Source organism: Myotis nattereri (assembly GCF_964212035.1).
Source record: "Myotis nattereri genome assembly, chromosome: 1".
Taxonomy (NCBI): domain Eukaryota; kingdom Metazoa; phylum Chordata; class Mammalia; order Chiroptera; family Vespertilionidae; genus Myotis; species Myotis nattereri.
In genome coordinates, this window is record NC_138075.1 from 90111070 (window position 1) to 90128522 (window position 17453).

General features: G+C 36.7%; 1 protein-coding gene across 1 annotated transcript in view; it reads left to right on the forward strand.

The window, feature by feature from the left end:
• BRMS1L (BRMS1 like transcriptional repressor) overlaps window positions 1–17453 on the forward strand; it is a 42670-nt gene that overhangs the window by 9811 nt on the left and 15406 nt on the right. Inside the window, exons 3-4 of the mRNA XM_081105099.1 lie at window positions 1383–1510; window positions 3526–3605. Coding sequence (XP_080961225.1) covers window positions 1383–1510; window positions 3526–3605 — 208 coding nt within the window. The remainder of the gene's footprint in view (window positions 1–1382; window positions 1511–3525; window positions 3606–17453) is intronic.

A 17453-nucleotide genomic window follows, 5' to 3' on the forward strand; every position in this document is an offset into this window, starting at 1 on the left:
CAATACTTATTTCATTAACACATAAACTTGCTTTCTCTCTTCAGATTCATTATATAAATCTCTATGCTAATTATAATGATCATCAACCAAAGGACTTGTATGCATGCATATAAGCATAAACGATGGACGCAGACAACAGGGGATGAGGGTGAGGGCAAGACTAGGGGGAATGAGGGGACAATGGGGGGAATAAAGACACATTTGTAATACCTTAATCAATAACAAATTTAAAAAAATTATAATGATCAATTATAGACAATATTAACTGTCTTAATTGTATTGCTTTATATTTTCAAGAGGAAAAGCAGAATTTTATATGAAAGCCAGGTGCCATGTTTTCAAAAGCCAATGCTAGTTATACCTACAAGCTTAATCAGTGGTTTCTTTTGGAAGTTACTACATGCCATCCTGGTGACATATTATGGCATATTCTTCACCTATGATAAAAGTAATAACTGGCAAAAAAGATAATTCACAAATGATTTAAAATTTTTAGTCTGCTTTGGAATTTTTAGGGGTATCTTGAAAGTGCCACAAAATTAGGATTACAAGTGCCTTTCATAGAGAATGACAGTGTACACATATTCCTGTTAAAAGATTTCTATCATGCAGAATTTATTTCCAAAAATAAACATTGAGTTATCTCACATACTCATCGTTGATAAGCTAAAGGTATTGGTATGATAGCTGGCAAATTAGAATATTTGTATGTGGACTCGAATTCGACAATCGGAATCCCCTGTCCCCTTTTCATTCCCTATCCATGGGACAACTCACTTTATTAAGCATCTTGAGTTGCAGTCCGGATGAACTGGGTGTGCCTGATCACAAGTTCTATAGTTTTTCTATTTCCTATAGTACTATTGGCTTTACCTTCATCACTCTCCTTCCTCTTTGTTCTTTTTTAAAATCAAGCAGGCTAAATATTTTACTCCTGACTCTTTTTCAGGAAAGGTGGAGAGAAGCCAGGGAACTGTTTCTTTTGACAACTAGTAAGGTCTCAAGTTGTTAGAATGATTTCTTTGTTTCTTTTAAACTGAGTGCTTAAATGACCTTTCTGTTAGACTCAACTTATTGTTATGCAATTAAATAAATCCAAAAATCTAGAGTGCCAAAAAGTAGTTATTTCAGTTATGTTTTTTTGTATTGTGAATTAACCATTAAAGAGTAATATATCTATAAAAAGATAGAAAAAAATTATTTTATGACTAAGTACATAAAGTCAAATAGTGTAATTGAGTTTTTAACTTGAGATCAAGGCAAAAATACAGTTGGTAGGTTATTAGAATATGAATATTAGGAAGAGGTAATATATAGAAATGGTAAATTGTTAGCCTTTGTTGGGCTCTTTAAATTAATATCTTAATTTTTGCTTTGTTAAGACTTTATAAAGAACGATTAAGTCAGGTGGATGCAAAACTACAAGAAGTCATAGCTGGAAAAGCACCAGAATATTTGGAACCACTGGCAACTTTACAAGAAAATATGCAAATTCGTACAAAGGTAGCAGGTAGGAAAGTGAAACATCTTTTTCATATAGTAGAATATGAACTCTTCAGATTTAAAAGGTGTTTGTCAAGTGAGCATTTGTTGTTAATGGAATCACAAATATATTTACACTGTGGACCACAGTGTTTCACTGTCAATCACTGTCAATAAGCCCACAGTTATTTATTAAATGCCTCTTGCTTTTCTCTGTTGCTGTGGGATATCAAAAAAACAAAACAAAAAGAAGGCCCTCAGGTTGCTTACAATGTTACAGTGTTGTTAAGATATTTCCGCAAGTGAAACAATTAGTAGTTTCATTAAGAGATACTGTTACTATCACAGTTTCATTTTCAATTAAAGTCCAATTTTAATACTCCTAGTAGTTTTCATCGTAAGAGTGACAAGGTGTTTTTTTTATTTATAAAAACATTAAAAAGTGTTTGATCAAGATATAGAGAACAGGGAATCAGCCATCAACCAGATAATTTAATGGTAATTTTGATTGTTAACTCTTTTGTGGCTATGAATAAATGAAAATGTACTATAGTATTTGTATGATTAAAATTTCACTCTTCTGTTTGTAAGTGGGATCCTACCTCAGAATTGTGTCCTAGCACTCATCACAAGGATATATCCATTTAAAGGTCACTTGGTTTGTCATAGTCAAACTAAAAACTGAATTTTAATGAATGAAGATGCTGATTGTTTTCTTTTTTCAGACACTAATTGATCCTCATGTACTTGTGATACCAAATGCATTATTGATAATAGTTTCTTTTTGTTATTTACTAAACCTATCTTAATCCAAATTTTATTATTGAGTGCTTAAAATTAAATATGTAAATATGTAGATGATACTCAACTTGCTTGCTGTCTGCATAATGGTTTAGCACACCCTTAAAAATAAGCATGTCTGTAATTTTCTTTGACATTCTAAAAGAAATGAGATTTACTGGATATTTAGGAAATATTTCTTGAGTCAGTTATTCAATTTTCTAGTCTGTGGCCTTTCTTTAGTTTTTTATTGTATGGAGAGTAGTGTGTATGAATGTGTTGCTAATGGCATAGTTCTGAATATCTGTCCCTTGCTTTTACTATACAAGAAAGACATTTCTAGGGCCAACTATGGCATGGAGTTTAGTATGTACATCTAGAGCTCTTTGCCATTTTTGCGATGGCATATTTGCGTGGCCATGTTGCCTTGGTACCTCTAAGTTAAACTCTCTTGAGCATCCATCCTGTAGGTAAAGCCTGGTCAGAGCATTCAAACATCACAAATTTTGTTATATCAGTTTATACATTTAATCCTCTTGGAAGCTTTGGACTCTAAAAATACATAGTACTTAAGGTTACGGTTTTGTTGGCTAGAGTATCCAGTTGTTTGAGCATATATGATTAATGAAACCAGAGCTTATTTACTCTGTTTCCATTATGAGTCGTCAGAGATTGTTTTTCATAGGAGAAGAGTTTTATTTTCATTTTGATCATTCTCTATCAAACATTTAGGCGTATTCTCTAGATTCTAAGAATGAGGTAAGAACTAAAATTTGCAGTATAGTTTTTTTCTAGCTCTTCTTAAATTATATATATATATACATATATATATATATATATATATATATATATATATATAAATTGATTCAGAGAGGAAAGGAGAGGAGAGTCAGATAGAAACATCACTGATGAGAATCATTGATCGGCTGCCTCCTGCGCGCCCCCTATTGGGGATTGAGCTCGCAACCCAGGCATGAGCTCTGACTGGGAATGGAACCATGACTTCCTGGTTCATAAGTCGACGCTCATCACTGAGCCACACTGGCTGTGTTCTTCCTAGTTCTTAAACTCTTAGTTTTCTACTCTTCTTTAATATATACCTTAGCTGAGCCTTTTAGTTTTAGATTTTAAAAGAATAAGTTAGAATCACTGGTCAATTTCTTCTTAATTCATCTTGGAAAATTCAGTTAGGACTATTTCTGTAGGAAAGTGATATTGAAACTTTGTTGTGAACATAATCAGAATAATTGTGTTTGGTTGCAGGAATCTATAGAGAGCTCTGCTTAGAATCTGTAAAGAACAAATATGAATGTGAAATTCAAGCTTCTCGCCAGCATTGTGAGGTACTGTTATTTTGCTTAATCTTTAAGCTAATTTCATTTTTTAAAGCCTTTTCTGAGTGTAGAAGTCTAAAAAGTAAATAAAATAAGTTAAAAAATTTAAATAGTACTTTAGTTCATCACTTGTGTGAATTTTAAAAAAAAATACAGTTGTACTGGAAGCTGTATTGGAAATAGGACACAAAGGAAGGACCAGAGAAAAGAACTACTAGTAAGTGAGATAATTTTAGAAGTTTTATAGCTGTTACCTTAAAAAGACTTGGTAATGATTATGTCATCTAGCATTACTGAAAATACTATAGTGTGATTTACAATAGCCAAGATCTGGAAACAGCTCAAGTCCCCATCAGTAGGTGAGTGGATGAAAAAGCTGTGGTACATTTACACAATGGAATATTATGCAGCTGTGAAAAAAGGAAAGAACTTTTACCTTTTGCAACAATATGGATGGACCTGGAGAATATTATACTAAGCCACTTAGAGAAAGACAAATACCATATGATCTCACTTATACGTGGAATCTAATGAATGAAATAAACTGACGAACCAGAGGCATACATACGTGGAACAGATAGACAGCTGTCAGAAGCGAGAGAGGTAGGGGGACTGGATGAAAGAAGGTGAAGGGATTAGCCAAAGAACATATATACATAGCCCAGAGACACAATAGTGAGGTGATGGCCAGAGGGAAGTGGGGGTGGGGACTGGGTGGAGGTGGGCAAAGTGGGGTGGCGGGATGGATGGGGACATCTGTAATAGTGTCAACAATAACAGTAAAGTTAAAAAAAAATTAGTGTAATGTTCAAGTTAAGACTCAAATGTGCATATTCAGTAGTACAGTTAGAATGTTGGGCTGTGTTATCAATTTCTGACTCTAAATCTGTTTTCACATCTTTGGGCATAAATCTCTATTTATGGCAGAAAAATAGATGTACTTTTCTAGAGGTTCTGATTATTTTGAATTGCACTTTAAAAAGAGTGCTAGTTTTACAGATAACTTTTAATAAAACTTAGGTAAGATTTCAAGTGTACTATTGGAAATAAGACAAGTTCTATAATGATTCTTATCTTACTTTAAACATACCAAATCTTTATAAATCATTAAAATACTAAAAGTAGGTAAGTATGAAAATGGTGGATCTTCTTGTTTCATTTTTCTAATTACAACTGAAATGAAGCATCTTTTTTTAAAAAATATATTTTTATTGATTTCAGAGAGGAAGGGAGAGAGAGAGAGAGATAGAAACCTTAAAGATTCTCTCTCATCAATTGGCTGCCTCCTACATACCCCACACTGGGGATCGATCCCACAACCCCGGCATGTGCCCTGACCGGAAATTGAACAGTGGCCTCCTGGTTCATAGGTCGATACTCAACCACTGAGCCACGCTGGCCAGGCCTGAAACATCTTTTTGATGTTTGCTGGCTGTTTGGATTTTTTTTCCCTAAGAAGCGCCTGTTTATGTCTTTTAACTTAATGTTGGGCTGTTAGTCTTTCCCTCATTGATTTTAGAGGTTCTTCATATATTCTGGATACAAATGCCTTGCTGGTTAAATGTTTTGCAAATATTTTTATCCAGGCAGTGAGATTTCTTTGAACTCTCTTTGATGACTTGATGAACAAAAGTTTTACATTTTTTTTTTATTAGTTAAGGTATTACAAATGTGAAAAGTTTTACATTTTAATGTAACCAAAGTTATCATCTTTCCTTTATGATATGTGCTTTTTGTGTCTTCCCTACTTTGAGCTGAAAAGACGTATCTTCCTTTAAAATTTGAAAATTTGCTTTTTTTAAAAAATATATTTTATTGATTTTTTACAGAGAGGAAGGGAGAGGAATAGAGAGTCAGAAACATCCATGAGAGAGAAACATGGATCAGCCGCCTCCTGCACACCCCCTACTGGGGATGTGCCCGCAATCAAGGTACATACCCTTGGCCAGAATCGAACCTGGGACCCTTCAGTCCGCAGGCCGACGCTCTATCCACTGAGCCAAACCAGTTAGGGCGAAAATTTGCTTTTTAACATTTAAATCGATAAACTACCTTTAATTACTTTTGTGTATGGTATAATGTATGGATCTAATGCATGGCTTGGTAATTTCAACACTCCTCCATACTCCATTGTTTACCCACCAAATATAATTATAACTCTTTTTTATTTCAAATGTCCATGTATGTGATGGCTGGTTTCTAGCTTTTTTCATTTGTTCTGTTGGTCTCTTTGGCTGTTTCTGCACCAGTATGACAATTCTGTTTTTACGGCTTTCAATCTAGTAAGCCTTGAAAACTCAATAATTTTTTTTTTGAAAACTCAATAATTTTACCTTGTTCTTTTTGTTCTCACAATTGTTATTGTTAAAACATTTTTTAAATTGAATTTATTGGGGTGACACTGGTTAATAAGATTATACAGGTTTCAGGTGCACAATTTTACAACACATCATCTATACATTGTATTGTATGTTCACCACCCCAAGCCAAGTCCCCATCCATCACCATTTATACCCGCTATACTCTCCACCACCTCTTCCCACCCCACACCCACAATCAACACACTGTTGTCTGTGCCCATGAATTTTTTCTCTTTCTCTTTTTCCCCCCAATCTATCAACTCCCTCACGCAGCCACCCAGCCCACACTGACAGCTGTCAGCCTGCTCTCTATGAATTGGTCTTTATTTTGCTTGTTAGTTCATTTTGTTCATTAGATTCCACATATGAGTGAAATCACATGGTACTTGTCTTCCTCTGTCTGGCTTATTTCACTTAGCCTAATGCTCTCTATGTCCATCCATGCTGTTGAAAAAGGTAAGATTTCTGTCTTTTTTTTATGGGAAAAGTATCCATTGTACTAATGTACCACAGCTTTTTTACTTACTCACCTACTGATGGACACTTGGGCTGCTTCCATATCTTGGCTATTGTAAATGTCACTGCAGTGAACATAGGAGTGCATATATTATCTCAAAATTAGGGTTTCGGTTTTCTTCAGGTAAATTCCTAGAAGTGGAATCACTGGGTCATAAGGCAGTTTCATTTTTAATTTTTTGAGGTAACTCCATACTGCTTTTCACAGTAGCTGCACCAGTATGCATTCCTATCAATAGTGCATGAGGGTTCCCTTTTCTCCACATCCTTGCCAGCACTTGTTTGTTGATTTATTGATGATAGTCATTCTGGCAGGTATAAGATGATATCTCATTGTGGTTTTAGATTTAAAAAATTTTCTTTTATTGATTTTAGAGAAAGAGGAAGGGAGAGGGAGAGAGAGAGAGAGAAATACCAATGAGAGAGAAACGTCAATCGGCTGCCTCCGGCACGCTCCTCCACTGAGGACTGAGCCTGGAATTTGGGCATGTGCCCTGACCTGGAATCGAACCTGTGACCTCTTGGTGTGTGGGTGGATGCTCAACCACTGACCCACACCAGCTGGGCTCATTGTGGTTTTAATTTGCATCTCTCTGATGATTAGTGACATTAAGCATCTTTTCGTATGTCTATTGGCCATCTGTATGTCCACTTTGGAGAAGTGTCTATTCAGGTCCTTTGCCCATAATTCATTTGGATTGTGTGGTGTGTGTTTTTTGGTATTGAGCTGTAAAAATTTTTTGTTGTTTAATAACATCTTTTTAAAAGTTACTTTTTATTTTCTGCTGCTGTATAGAAAAGTAATTTTGTATATTGATATTATATCCAACCTTATTTATTTCTCATTTTAATTCTAATAATTTTATTACAGATTTTTAGGTTTTCCATGTAGATTATGTCATTTGTGAATAATGCCAGTTTGTTTCTTTCACTCTGATCTTCCTCTTAACTTATTTTACTTGTCTTATTGACAATGATAGGCCCTCCAGTACAAGATGGAGTAGAGGTGGTAAAAGCAGTTCCTTGTTGTGTTCTTGATTTTAAGGGAATGCTTTTAACAGTTTTATAATAAATATATTTACTATTGGGTTTTGGTTAATACTATTTTTATTAAGTTAAAGAAATTTACTTTTATTTCTTGTTTTCTACGAATTTTTACCATGAATAATTGTTAATTTTTATTAAATGCTTTGTCTGCATCTATTGAATTAGTCATGTTTTTTTGCTCTTAATATTTTAATGTGGTGGCTTACATTATTAATGGATTTTCTAATGTAAAACTATACTTGGATTCCTGGAATTACTATTTTTCTTGTGTATGGCCAGATTCATTTGCTAATGTTTTGTTTTAGAAGCTTTATTTCTGTGTTTATAAGTTAGATTTAATTTTTAATTCTCATACTGTCTTTGATTTTAAGATTTATAAAATGAGTTAAGAATATTCTATATTTTTCTCTTCTATATTTAAGATTGCAGTCATTAGTTTCATGAGTGCTTAGTACACCTTGCCTTTATGATATATTTTTTAACAGTCTCATAAAAAATGATGCAAGAAAGTACAAAAGAATGAGTTTACAACATGATGCCCATCACCCCTGAATATGTAACATATACTTCAGACAAATGAGGGACATTTTCTTATACAACCACACTACAATCATTAAAATCAGAAAATGTACATTAATATGTTACTATCATCTAATCTTCAGCCTCCATTTAAGTATTAGTAGTTGTCCCAGTAGCACCTTCAGAGCAAAGAGATTCAGTTCAGAATCACATGTCTTTGTCATTGCATTTAGTTGTTATGTCTTTTTAGGTTCCTTCAATGTGGAATACCTCAGTCTGTCTTTGACTTTTGTAAATTTTCCATTTTTGAAATTTTTAGGCTAGTTATTTGCAGAATGTTAATTTTGAATTGTCCTGCTATTTCTTCATGATTAGAATCAAGTTTTGCATCTTCGGTAGGAATGTCACAGTGATACTGTTTTTCTTATTGAATTCTATTAAGCAGTGCACAGTTTTGATATATTCCATTATTGGTGATGTACACTTTGATCACTTGATTTATTTGGTGTCTTCTAGGTTTCTCTAAACTTACTTTTTTTCTCATTGTGATTAGTAAGTATACAGGGGAGAAGTTCTTTGAAGCTATACAAATATCTCATTCTTCATAATACTTTCAATTTATTTACTTATGTAAGTCTGGACTCATTGTTCCTTACTCATTCTTTTTAGTCTGCTTCATCTTTCAATTACAGAGGAAAGTATATCAGAATTTTTCTCTGTGGTGGTAGATTTGTTAATACCTCTTTGTATTTCCTTTCTTTTTGTTCCAATTTTTTTCTGAATTTCCTAAGAAAACACAAATGCATACTATAAATTTTAAAAAAGTAAAGTCATTTACCATGTGAAATTTGGAGGCCCAAAATACTAATGATGAGATGTTCCACAGTGCACATCCACCATCTCAGCTTCCTTAGATTAAAACAATTTGAAACTGAATACTCATGATTCCAGCTGAAACTTACCTCCCATGGAAATTTTTTCTTTTTTTTAATTGTCATAAGAACACTTAACATGAGATCTGCCCTCTTAACACATTTTAAGTGTGCAATACAGTGTTGTTAACTATAGGCATACTTTATCATTATGTATACCTGAAATTTTATACCCGTTGAATAGCAATTTCCTATTTCCTCTTCCCCGTACCCACTGGCAACCACCATTCTACTCTCTGCTTCTGTGTGTTTGACTTGTTTATATACCTCTGGTATGTATCATGCAATATTTGTCCCTATGTAACTGGCTTATTTCACTTAGCATAGTACTCTAAAGTTTCATTCATGTTATAGCATATGACAGGATTTACTTAATTTTTTAGACTGAATAATGTTTCACTGTATGTATATATCTCATTTTCTTTATCCATTCATCCTTCAGTATACATTTAGGTTGTTTATCACATATTGGCTATTATGAATGGTGCTGTAATGAACACGGGAGTGCAATTATCTCTTTGAGACCCTGATATAAATTCTTTTGGGCATATACTCAGAAGGGATTGCTAGATCATGTGCTAGTTCTCTTTTTAAAATTTTTTAAATTGATTGATTGATTGCAGAGAAAGAGAGAGAGAGAGAGAGAAACTCAATTTGTTGTTCCACTCATGTATGCATTCATTGGTTGATTCTTGTATGTGCCCTGACCGGGGATCAAACATGCAACCTTTGCATATAAGGATGACACTCTAACCAACTGACTTACCCAGCCAAGGCAGTAGTTCTATTTTTAATTTTTTGAGAAACCTCCATACCGTTTTTCATAGTGACCCATCATTTTATATTGCCACGAACTGTGCACAGGGTTCCAATTTCTCTATATCCTCATCAATACTTATCTGTTTTTTGATAATAGCCATCATAATAGGTAAGAAGTGCTATCACATTGTGAATTGCATTTTTTTGATGATTAGTGACATTGAGTACTTCTTCACATACCTATTGGCCATTATATATCTTTGGAGAAATGTCTACTCAAGTTCTTTGCCCATTTTTTTTTTAAAATATATTTTATTGATTTTTTACAGAGAGGAAGGGAGAGAGATAGAGAGTTAGAAACATCGATGAGAGAGAAACATCGATCAGCTGCCTCCTGCACATCTCCCACTGGGGATGTGCCCGCAACCCAAGTACATGCCCTTGACCGGAATCGAACCTGGGACCTTTCAGTCCGCAGGCCGACGCTCTATCCACTGAGCCAAACCGGTTTTGGCCTTTGCCCATTTTTTAATTGAGTTCCTTAAAGTTTGGGTATTAGCCCCTTATCAGATATGTTATTTGCAAATATTTTCTCCTATTCTGTAGGTTGCCTTTTCACTTTAATTGTTCCTTTGCTGTGCAGAAGCTTTTTAGTTTGACATACCCACACTTATCTATTTCTGCTTTTGTTGCCTGTGCTTTTGGTGTCATATCCAAAAAAATCATTACCAAGGCCAATGTCATAAGCTTATTCCCTATAAGCTTTTTCTTCTGGTTTTACAGTTTCAGGTCTTACATTTAACCCTTTAATCCATTTTGAGTTTATTCTTGTGTATGGTGTAAGATAAGAGTCAAATTTTACTCTTTTGCATATTTCTGCCAAGTTTTCCCAACACTGTTGAAGAGACTATCCCAGCGGTTCTCAACCTGTGGGTCGCAACCCCTTTGGGGATCGAATGACCCTTTCACAGGTGTCACCTAAATACATCCTGCATCTCAGATATTTACATTACGATTCATAACAGTAGCAAAATTACGGTTATGAAGTAGCAACGAAAATAATTTTATGGTTGGGGGTCACCACAGCATGAGGAACTGTATTAAAGGGTTGCGGCATTAGGAAGGTTGAGAACCACTGGACTATCCTTTTCCTATTATGTATTTTTGGCACCCTTGTTGAAGATCAGTTGACCATATATACATACTAGAGGCCCAGTGCACGAAATTTGTGCACGGGGGTGGGGGTGGGTTCCTCAGCCTGGCCTGTGCCCTCTCCAATCTGGGACCACTGGCTCTTAACCACTCACCTGCCTGCCTGCCTGATCACCCCTAACCGCCTCTGCCTGCCTGCCTGATTGCCCCTAACCCCTCTGCCTGCTGGTCTGATCGCCCCTAACTGCCCTCTCCTGCTGGCCTGATAGCCCCTAACTGCCTCTGCCTTGGCCCCCGCCACTGTGGCTTTGTCTGGAAGGAGGACCAGATGACCGGAAAATGTCCGGTCTATCTGGTCTAATTAGCATATTACCCTTTTATTAGTATAGATATGCATGGGTTTATCTCTGGGCTCTCTATTCCACTGGTCTATATGTCTGTCTTCATGCCAGTATCATATCTTAATTGTTATAACTTTGTAATACATTTTGAAGTTAGGAAATGTGAGGCCTTCAGTTTTTTTCCTTTTTTAAAAATAAATCTTTATTGTTCAGATTATTACAGATGTTCCTCCTTTTTCCCACCATAGCTCCCCTCCACCTGGTTCCCACCCCACGCCCTTACCGCCCCCACCCCCCGTCCTCGTCCATAGTTATAAGATTTTTGTCCAATCTCTTCCTGCACTCCCCACACCTCCTTCTCCCTGATAATTTTCAGTCTACTCCCTTTCTATGCCCTTGATTCTATTCTATTCACCAGTTTATTCTGTTCATCAGATTTTTTATTCACTTGATTTTTTAAAGTATATTTTCTTGATTTTTTTACAGAGAGGAAGGGAGAGGGATAGAGAGTTAGAAACATCAATGAGAGAGAAACATCGATCAGCTGCCTCCTGCACACTCCCTACTGGGGATGTGCCTGCAACCAAGGTACATGCCCTTGACCAGAATTGAATCTGGGACCCTTGAGTCCGCAGGCTGACGCTCTATCCACTGAGGCAAACTGGTTAGGGCTCACTTGATTTTTAATTTCACTTGTTGATAGATATGTATTTGTTGTCACTTTGTTGTTCATAATTTTTATCTTTACCTTTTTCTTCTTCCTCCTCTTCTTAAAGGATACCCTTCAGCATTTCATATAATACTGGTTTGGCGGTGATGAACTCCTTTAGCTTTTTCTTATCTGTAAAGCTTTTTATCTGACCTTCAATTCTAAATGATAGCTTTGCTGGGTAGAGGAATCTTGGTTATAGGTTCTTGCTCTTCATCACTTTGAATATTTCTTGCCACTCCCTTCTGGCCTGCATAGTTTCTGTTGAGAAATCAGTTGACAGTCGTATGGGTACTCCCTTGTAGGTAACTAACTTTTTCTCTTGCTGCTTTTAAGATTCTCTCTTTGTCTTTTGCCCTTGACATTTTAATTATGATGTGTCTTGGTGTGGTCCTCTTTGGATTCCTCTTGTTTGGGGTTCTCTGCACTTCCTGGACTTGTAAGTCTATTTCTTTCACCAGGTAGGGGAAGTTTTCTGTCATTATTTCTTCAAATAGGTTTTTAATATCTTGTTCTCTCTCTTCTTCTGGCACCCCCATAATTTGGATGTTGGTATGCTTGAAGTTGTCCCAGAGGCTCCTTACACTATCTTCGTATTTTTGGATTCTTTTTTTTTTTTTTCTTTTCCATTTGAGTGTTTTTTTGCTTCTTCATATTTCAAATGTTTGACTTGATTGTTGGGATCCTCTAGTCTGCTATTGGATCTCTGTATAGTATTCTTTATTTCAGTCAATGTATGCTTAATTTTTAGTTGGTCCTTTTTCATATCCTTGAGGGTCTCACTATATTTCTTGGAGGTTTCTAGAACTGTGGTTTTGAACTCTATATCCAGTAGTTTGATTTCCTCCATTTCTGTCATTTGTCACTTGTTTCTTTGTCTCCGCATTTTGACTGCTTCCCTGTGTTGATAGAGTGGCCTTGTGTGGTAGGTGTCCTATAGGGCCCAGTGGCTCAGCCTCCGCAATTACCTGAGGTGGACACTCTTGGTGCACCCATTTGTGGGCTGGGTGCACAGACCTATTGTAGTTAAGCCTTGATTGCTGTTGGTATTACTGGGAGGAATTGACCTCCAGGCCAATTGGTTGTGAGGACCGGCTGTGCCTACAATGGAAGAACTGCTGTGCTGGAGACACCCTTATGGGGCATGATTTGCTTCAGTGGGGCTTTGGTGCTTACTGAGTCTGCCCCTTGAGTATGTCGCTTATGGATGTGAAGAGTTGTAATCTGGCATGGTCTCACACTGACCACTGGGTACACTGGCTCTTGGATCTCCAAGGAAGTGATAAGTCAACCACTGCCTGAGGCCACCCAGCAGGAGCTACAGAGAGATCTTCAGATTCCTCCTCTTTGTTTGGGGTTTGAAAGTGCCCAGATGAGGCTCAACTGTGAAGCAAGGCTGGCTGCTGCTGCTGAGCCTTGGGCCTTCTTTTGAAAGCTTTGGAGCTCTCTGACCCAGCTGCAGTTTGTTAGTTTTTATGCTGCAGAAGGATGGGCCATTCATATGCAAAAGCCGCTGTGCACAGCTTGGGTGGGGTTGTAAATTGGGTGGGGTGGGGTCTCTGGGAATCACCAGGGCGGAGCAAACAGCAGTGGCTGCCAGTCAGCCCTGCATCAGAGAGGTCCCCACGTCTCTGTGTTCAGCACCCACACACAGGAACAATGATTGCTGTGAGTACCTCTGAGAGAAAGCCACTCTCGTATTCTGGCCCGATGCCAGACAGTCTAGTTTCTCCCTATATGAGTCTGGGTCCCCAGAGTCTCACCTGGAACTGGAGTTCAGAGCAAGCGGGAGCTTGTATCTCCCTCCTGATTGAAAAAAAACAACAGCACACCCAGTTGCCAGCCCATTTGGTGTGCGCCTCCACACCTCTGCACCTCCTACCAGTCTCAATGCATTTTTTTCTTTCCCCCTGGTTGTACAACTTCCACTCAGCCAGTGTAGAACTTCCACTCAGCCAGTGGTTTGGATGATTGATGTTTTGTCTTTTAGTTGTAGTTTTGATGTAGTTGTGAGAGGCAGCAAGTACAGGTGTTTACCTATGCTGCCATCTTGGTTCTTCTCTTTTCCTTTTTCTTAAGATCGTTTTAGTATTCGGGGGTCCTTTGTGGTTCCATATGAATTTTAGGATTTTTTTCTTAAATGCCATTGGGATTTTTAAAAAATATATATGTTTTTTATTGATTTCAGAGAGGAAGGGAGAGGGAGAGCGAGAGATATAGAAACATCAGTGAGGAGAGAGAATCATCAATTGGCTGCCTCCTGCACGCCTCACACTAGGGATCAAGTCTACAACCCACGTTTGTGCCCTGACCTGGAATTGAACCATGACCTTCTGGTTCATAGGTCGACACTCAACCATTGAACCACACTGGCTGGGTGGGATTTTGATAGAGATTGCACTGAATTTATAAATCACTTTAGATAATACAAACATTGTAACAATATTAAGTCTTTCAATCTGTGTACAAGGGATATCTTTTCATTTATATGTTTTCTTTAATTTCTTTCATTATTGTTTTATAGTTTACAGTGTACAGTTCTTTCTTTAGTTAATTAAGTATTTTGTTCTTTTTGATGCTATTGTAATTTCTCCTTTTATTTCTATCAGTTTTTTATATATGTTATATATGTATATATACTAGTACATACTATATTATCAGAATCATACAGTTTTAGAATTTTTTATATCTGTTAGTAAATGTTACATTTTATTCTTCTGCTTTCTCTGTAACAATTATTTTTCTTTAAAGACTATTTTGTCTGATAATTAAAACAGCTACCCTATTTGTATTTGGCCTGGCATTTGCCTGAGGGAAGGTTTGTCTATCTCCGGCCTTCTATTTTAGGTGTATTACTTATAAATAGCATATAATTTGATTTATAATAAATCTATTTTAATCTGTCTTTTTAAAAATAAATTTTTATTGATTTCAGAGAGGAAGGGAGAGAGAGAGAGATAGAAACATCAATGATGACAGAGAATCATTGATCAGCTGCCTCCTGCATATCCCCCACTGGGGATTGAGCCCGCAACCGGGCACATGCCCTGACCTGTAATTGAACCGTGACCTCCTAGTTCATAGGTTGATGCTCAACCACTGAGCCACATCAGCTGGGCATGTACAACTATTTTTTTAAACCTTGGAATTAATAATTGTTTAATTTATTGTTTGTTAGTTTTCTCTGTATTTATCAATTCTTCCCAGAGACTCCAGTAGATCTGTGAAGGTTTTTCTAATGCCATTTTCCATGTGATTGAATGCATTAGATAATCCATGAGTGCCGTTTTCTTCTGGTGTCCTCCCTCCAGGGAGCAGTCCTTCCAGCCTTCAGACCCCTATGCTCCCACTCCATCCTGCTCCATCCTTCAGTTTACCAGCTGCTAGAAGTATTTGCTTCTTTTAAGAATGTTATTCAACTTTCAGTTATGAGCATAATGTGATAAGGAGGGCCTTCTGCTTTCCAGGCTTGAATGTATTTTCCTCTGGACTACCTATCCAGATTCTACTTCATTTCTTTTAAGATTTGAAGTAGAAAGTACTCAGACCTTTCCAAATATTGCTCCTTACTCACATTGTTTTCTTTACAAAGAGCACACTTGCGTATAGTGTATGTAGTACATACCTGGGGTTCTATCTTAGTTTAGTTACCATATTCAGAGATCATGGCATGCGATTGTGCCCATCCCTTTGTTTGATAACTGCAGGTGTTTGTTGATTTATTTTGTACGTTTCATTAGGTCTTGGGGAAGAGACAGTTTGTGATATGTGTTCATTTGTAATGTTACCCTAGAAGTCTCTCCCTGCTTTTTGAATTCTGAATTTTTAGTGTCTGCAGAGCAATAACATGGATATCAATAATTCATGTAGCCAATACTCTCTTATTGGATTTTATTTTTTCCTAATTTTTGCATTGCAAGTATGCCATCATTAGCATCCTTTTACATACAACTTTGTTTGAGATTGTTATTTCCTTAGGATGGAATCTCAAAGTGTAATTATTAGATCAAAGTATACAATCATTAAGCCCCTTAATACTTGTTTTTAAATTGCTATCCCAAGTAATTGGATCAGTTTGTATACTAGTATCAGTCAACACTGTGGGTTATAATTGAAAATAAAACTTTGCTAAGAGACAAATAATATCACATAGTGCACATTTTAATTTCTATTTGTGTTTTTTCTCTCTCATTTTGGCCTCTTTTGGCAGTGGGGATGGGCAGTATTTATGTTGTCTTGCTGAGTTATCCATGCTTGTTTAATGCCATCTTATGGTTATTGAGCCTTAAACATGTTAGTTTTTTATTGCCTTTTTATTTTCATTTGCTTTTAAATTTGATTTTTATGTGATTAAATGTATTAGTGTTTTCCTTTATGGTTTCTCCTAACTTTTGTTTTTTGAAAGGCTTCCTTTATCCCAACATCAAATAAAGAGTCACTATCTTTCATTTAGTTCTTTTAGATTTCATTTTGTAAATTTAACTCTGTAGTCCATTTATTTTCATGTATAATGTGAGACATAGAATCCCGAGTTTTTTCTGTATATAGTTAAACTCATTTCTGTTGTTATGTATTATCAGGTTTCCAGATGATTTGAAAAGTCACCTTAATCATATACTAAAATTTCCCTGAATTAGGGTCTGTTCTGAGCTTCTGTTTTTGTTTTTTTGTTAATCCTCACTGGATGATGTTTTCCCATTGATTTTTAGAGAGAGTAGAAGGGAGAGGCAGAAAGAGGGAGAGAGAAAGAGAGAGAGAAACGTGGATGTGAGAGAGATATGTCAATTGTTTACCTCCCATATGAGCTCCCAGTTGGGGCCTTGATCGAACCTGTAACCCAGGTAGATGCCCTTAACCGGCGATCAAGCCCGAGACCTTTCGGTGCATGGGCCGACAGTCTATTCACTGAGCCACACTGACTAGGGCTGTTCTCTGAGCTTTTTTTTTTTTTTTTTTTAAATATATTTTGTTGATTTTTTACAGAGAGGAAGGGAGAGGGATAGAGAGTTAGAAACATCGATGAGAGAGAAACATCGATCAGCTGCCTCCTGCACATCTCCTACTGGGGATGTGCCTGCAACCAAGGTACATGCCCTTGACCGGAATCGAATCTGGGACCTTTCAGTCTGCAGGCCGACGCTCTATCCATTGAGCCAAACCAGTTAGGGCTAAGTAGTGCCTTTATTATTTTTAAATTGCATCTTTATTGTTCAGATTATTACAGTTGTTCTTCTTTTTTCCTCCGATAGCACCCCTCCACCCCGTTCCCACCCCACCCTCTGCCCTTACCTCCTCCCCCCCACGCTGTCCTCATTCATAAGTGTACGATTTTTGTCCAGTCTCTTCCCGCACCCCCACACCTCTTTCCCCCATGAGAATAGTCAGTCCACTCCCTTTCTATGCCCCTGATTCTATTATATTCACCAGTTTATTCTGTTCATCAGATTATTTATTCACTTGATTTTTAGATTAACTTGTTGATAGATGTGTATTTGTTGTTCAAAATTTGTATCTTTACCTTT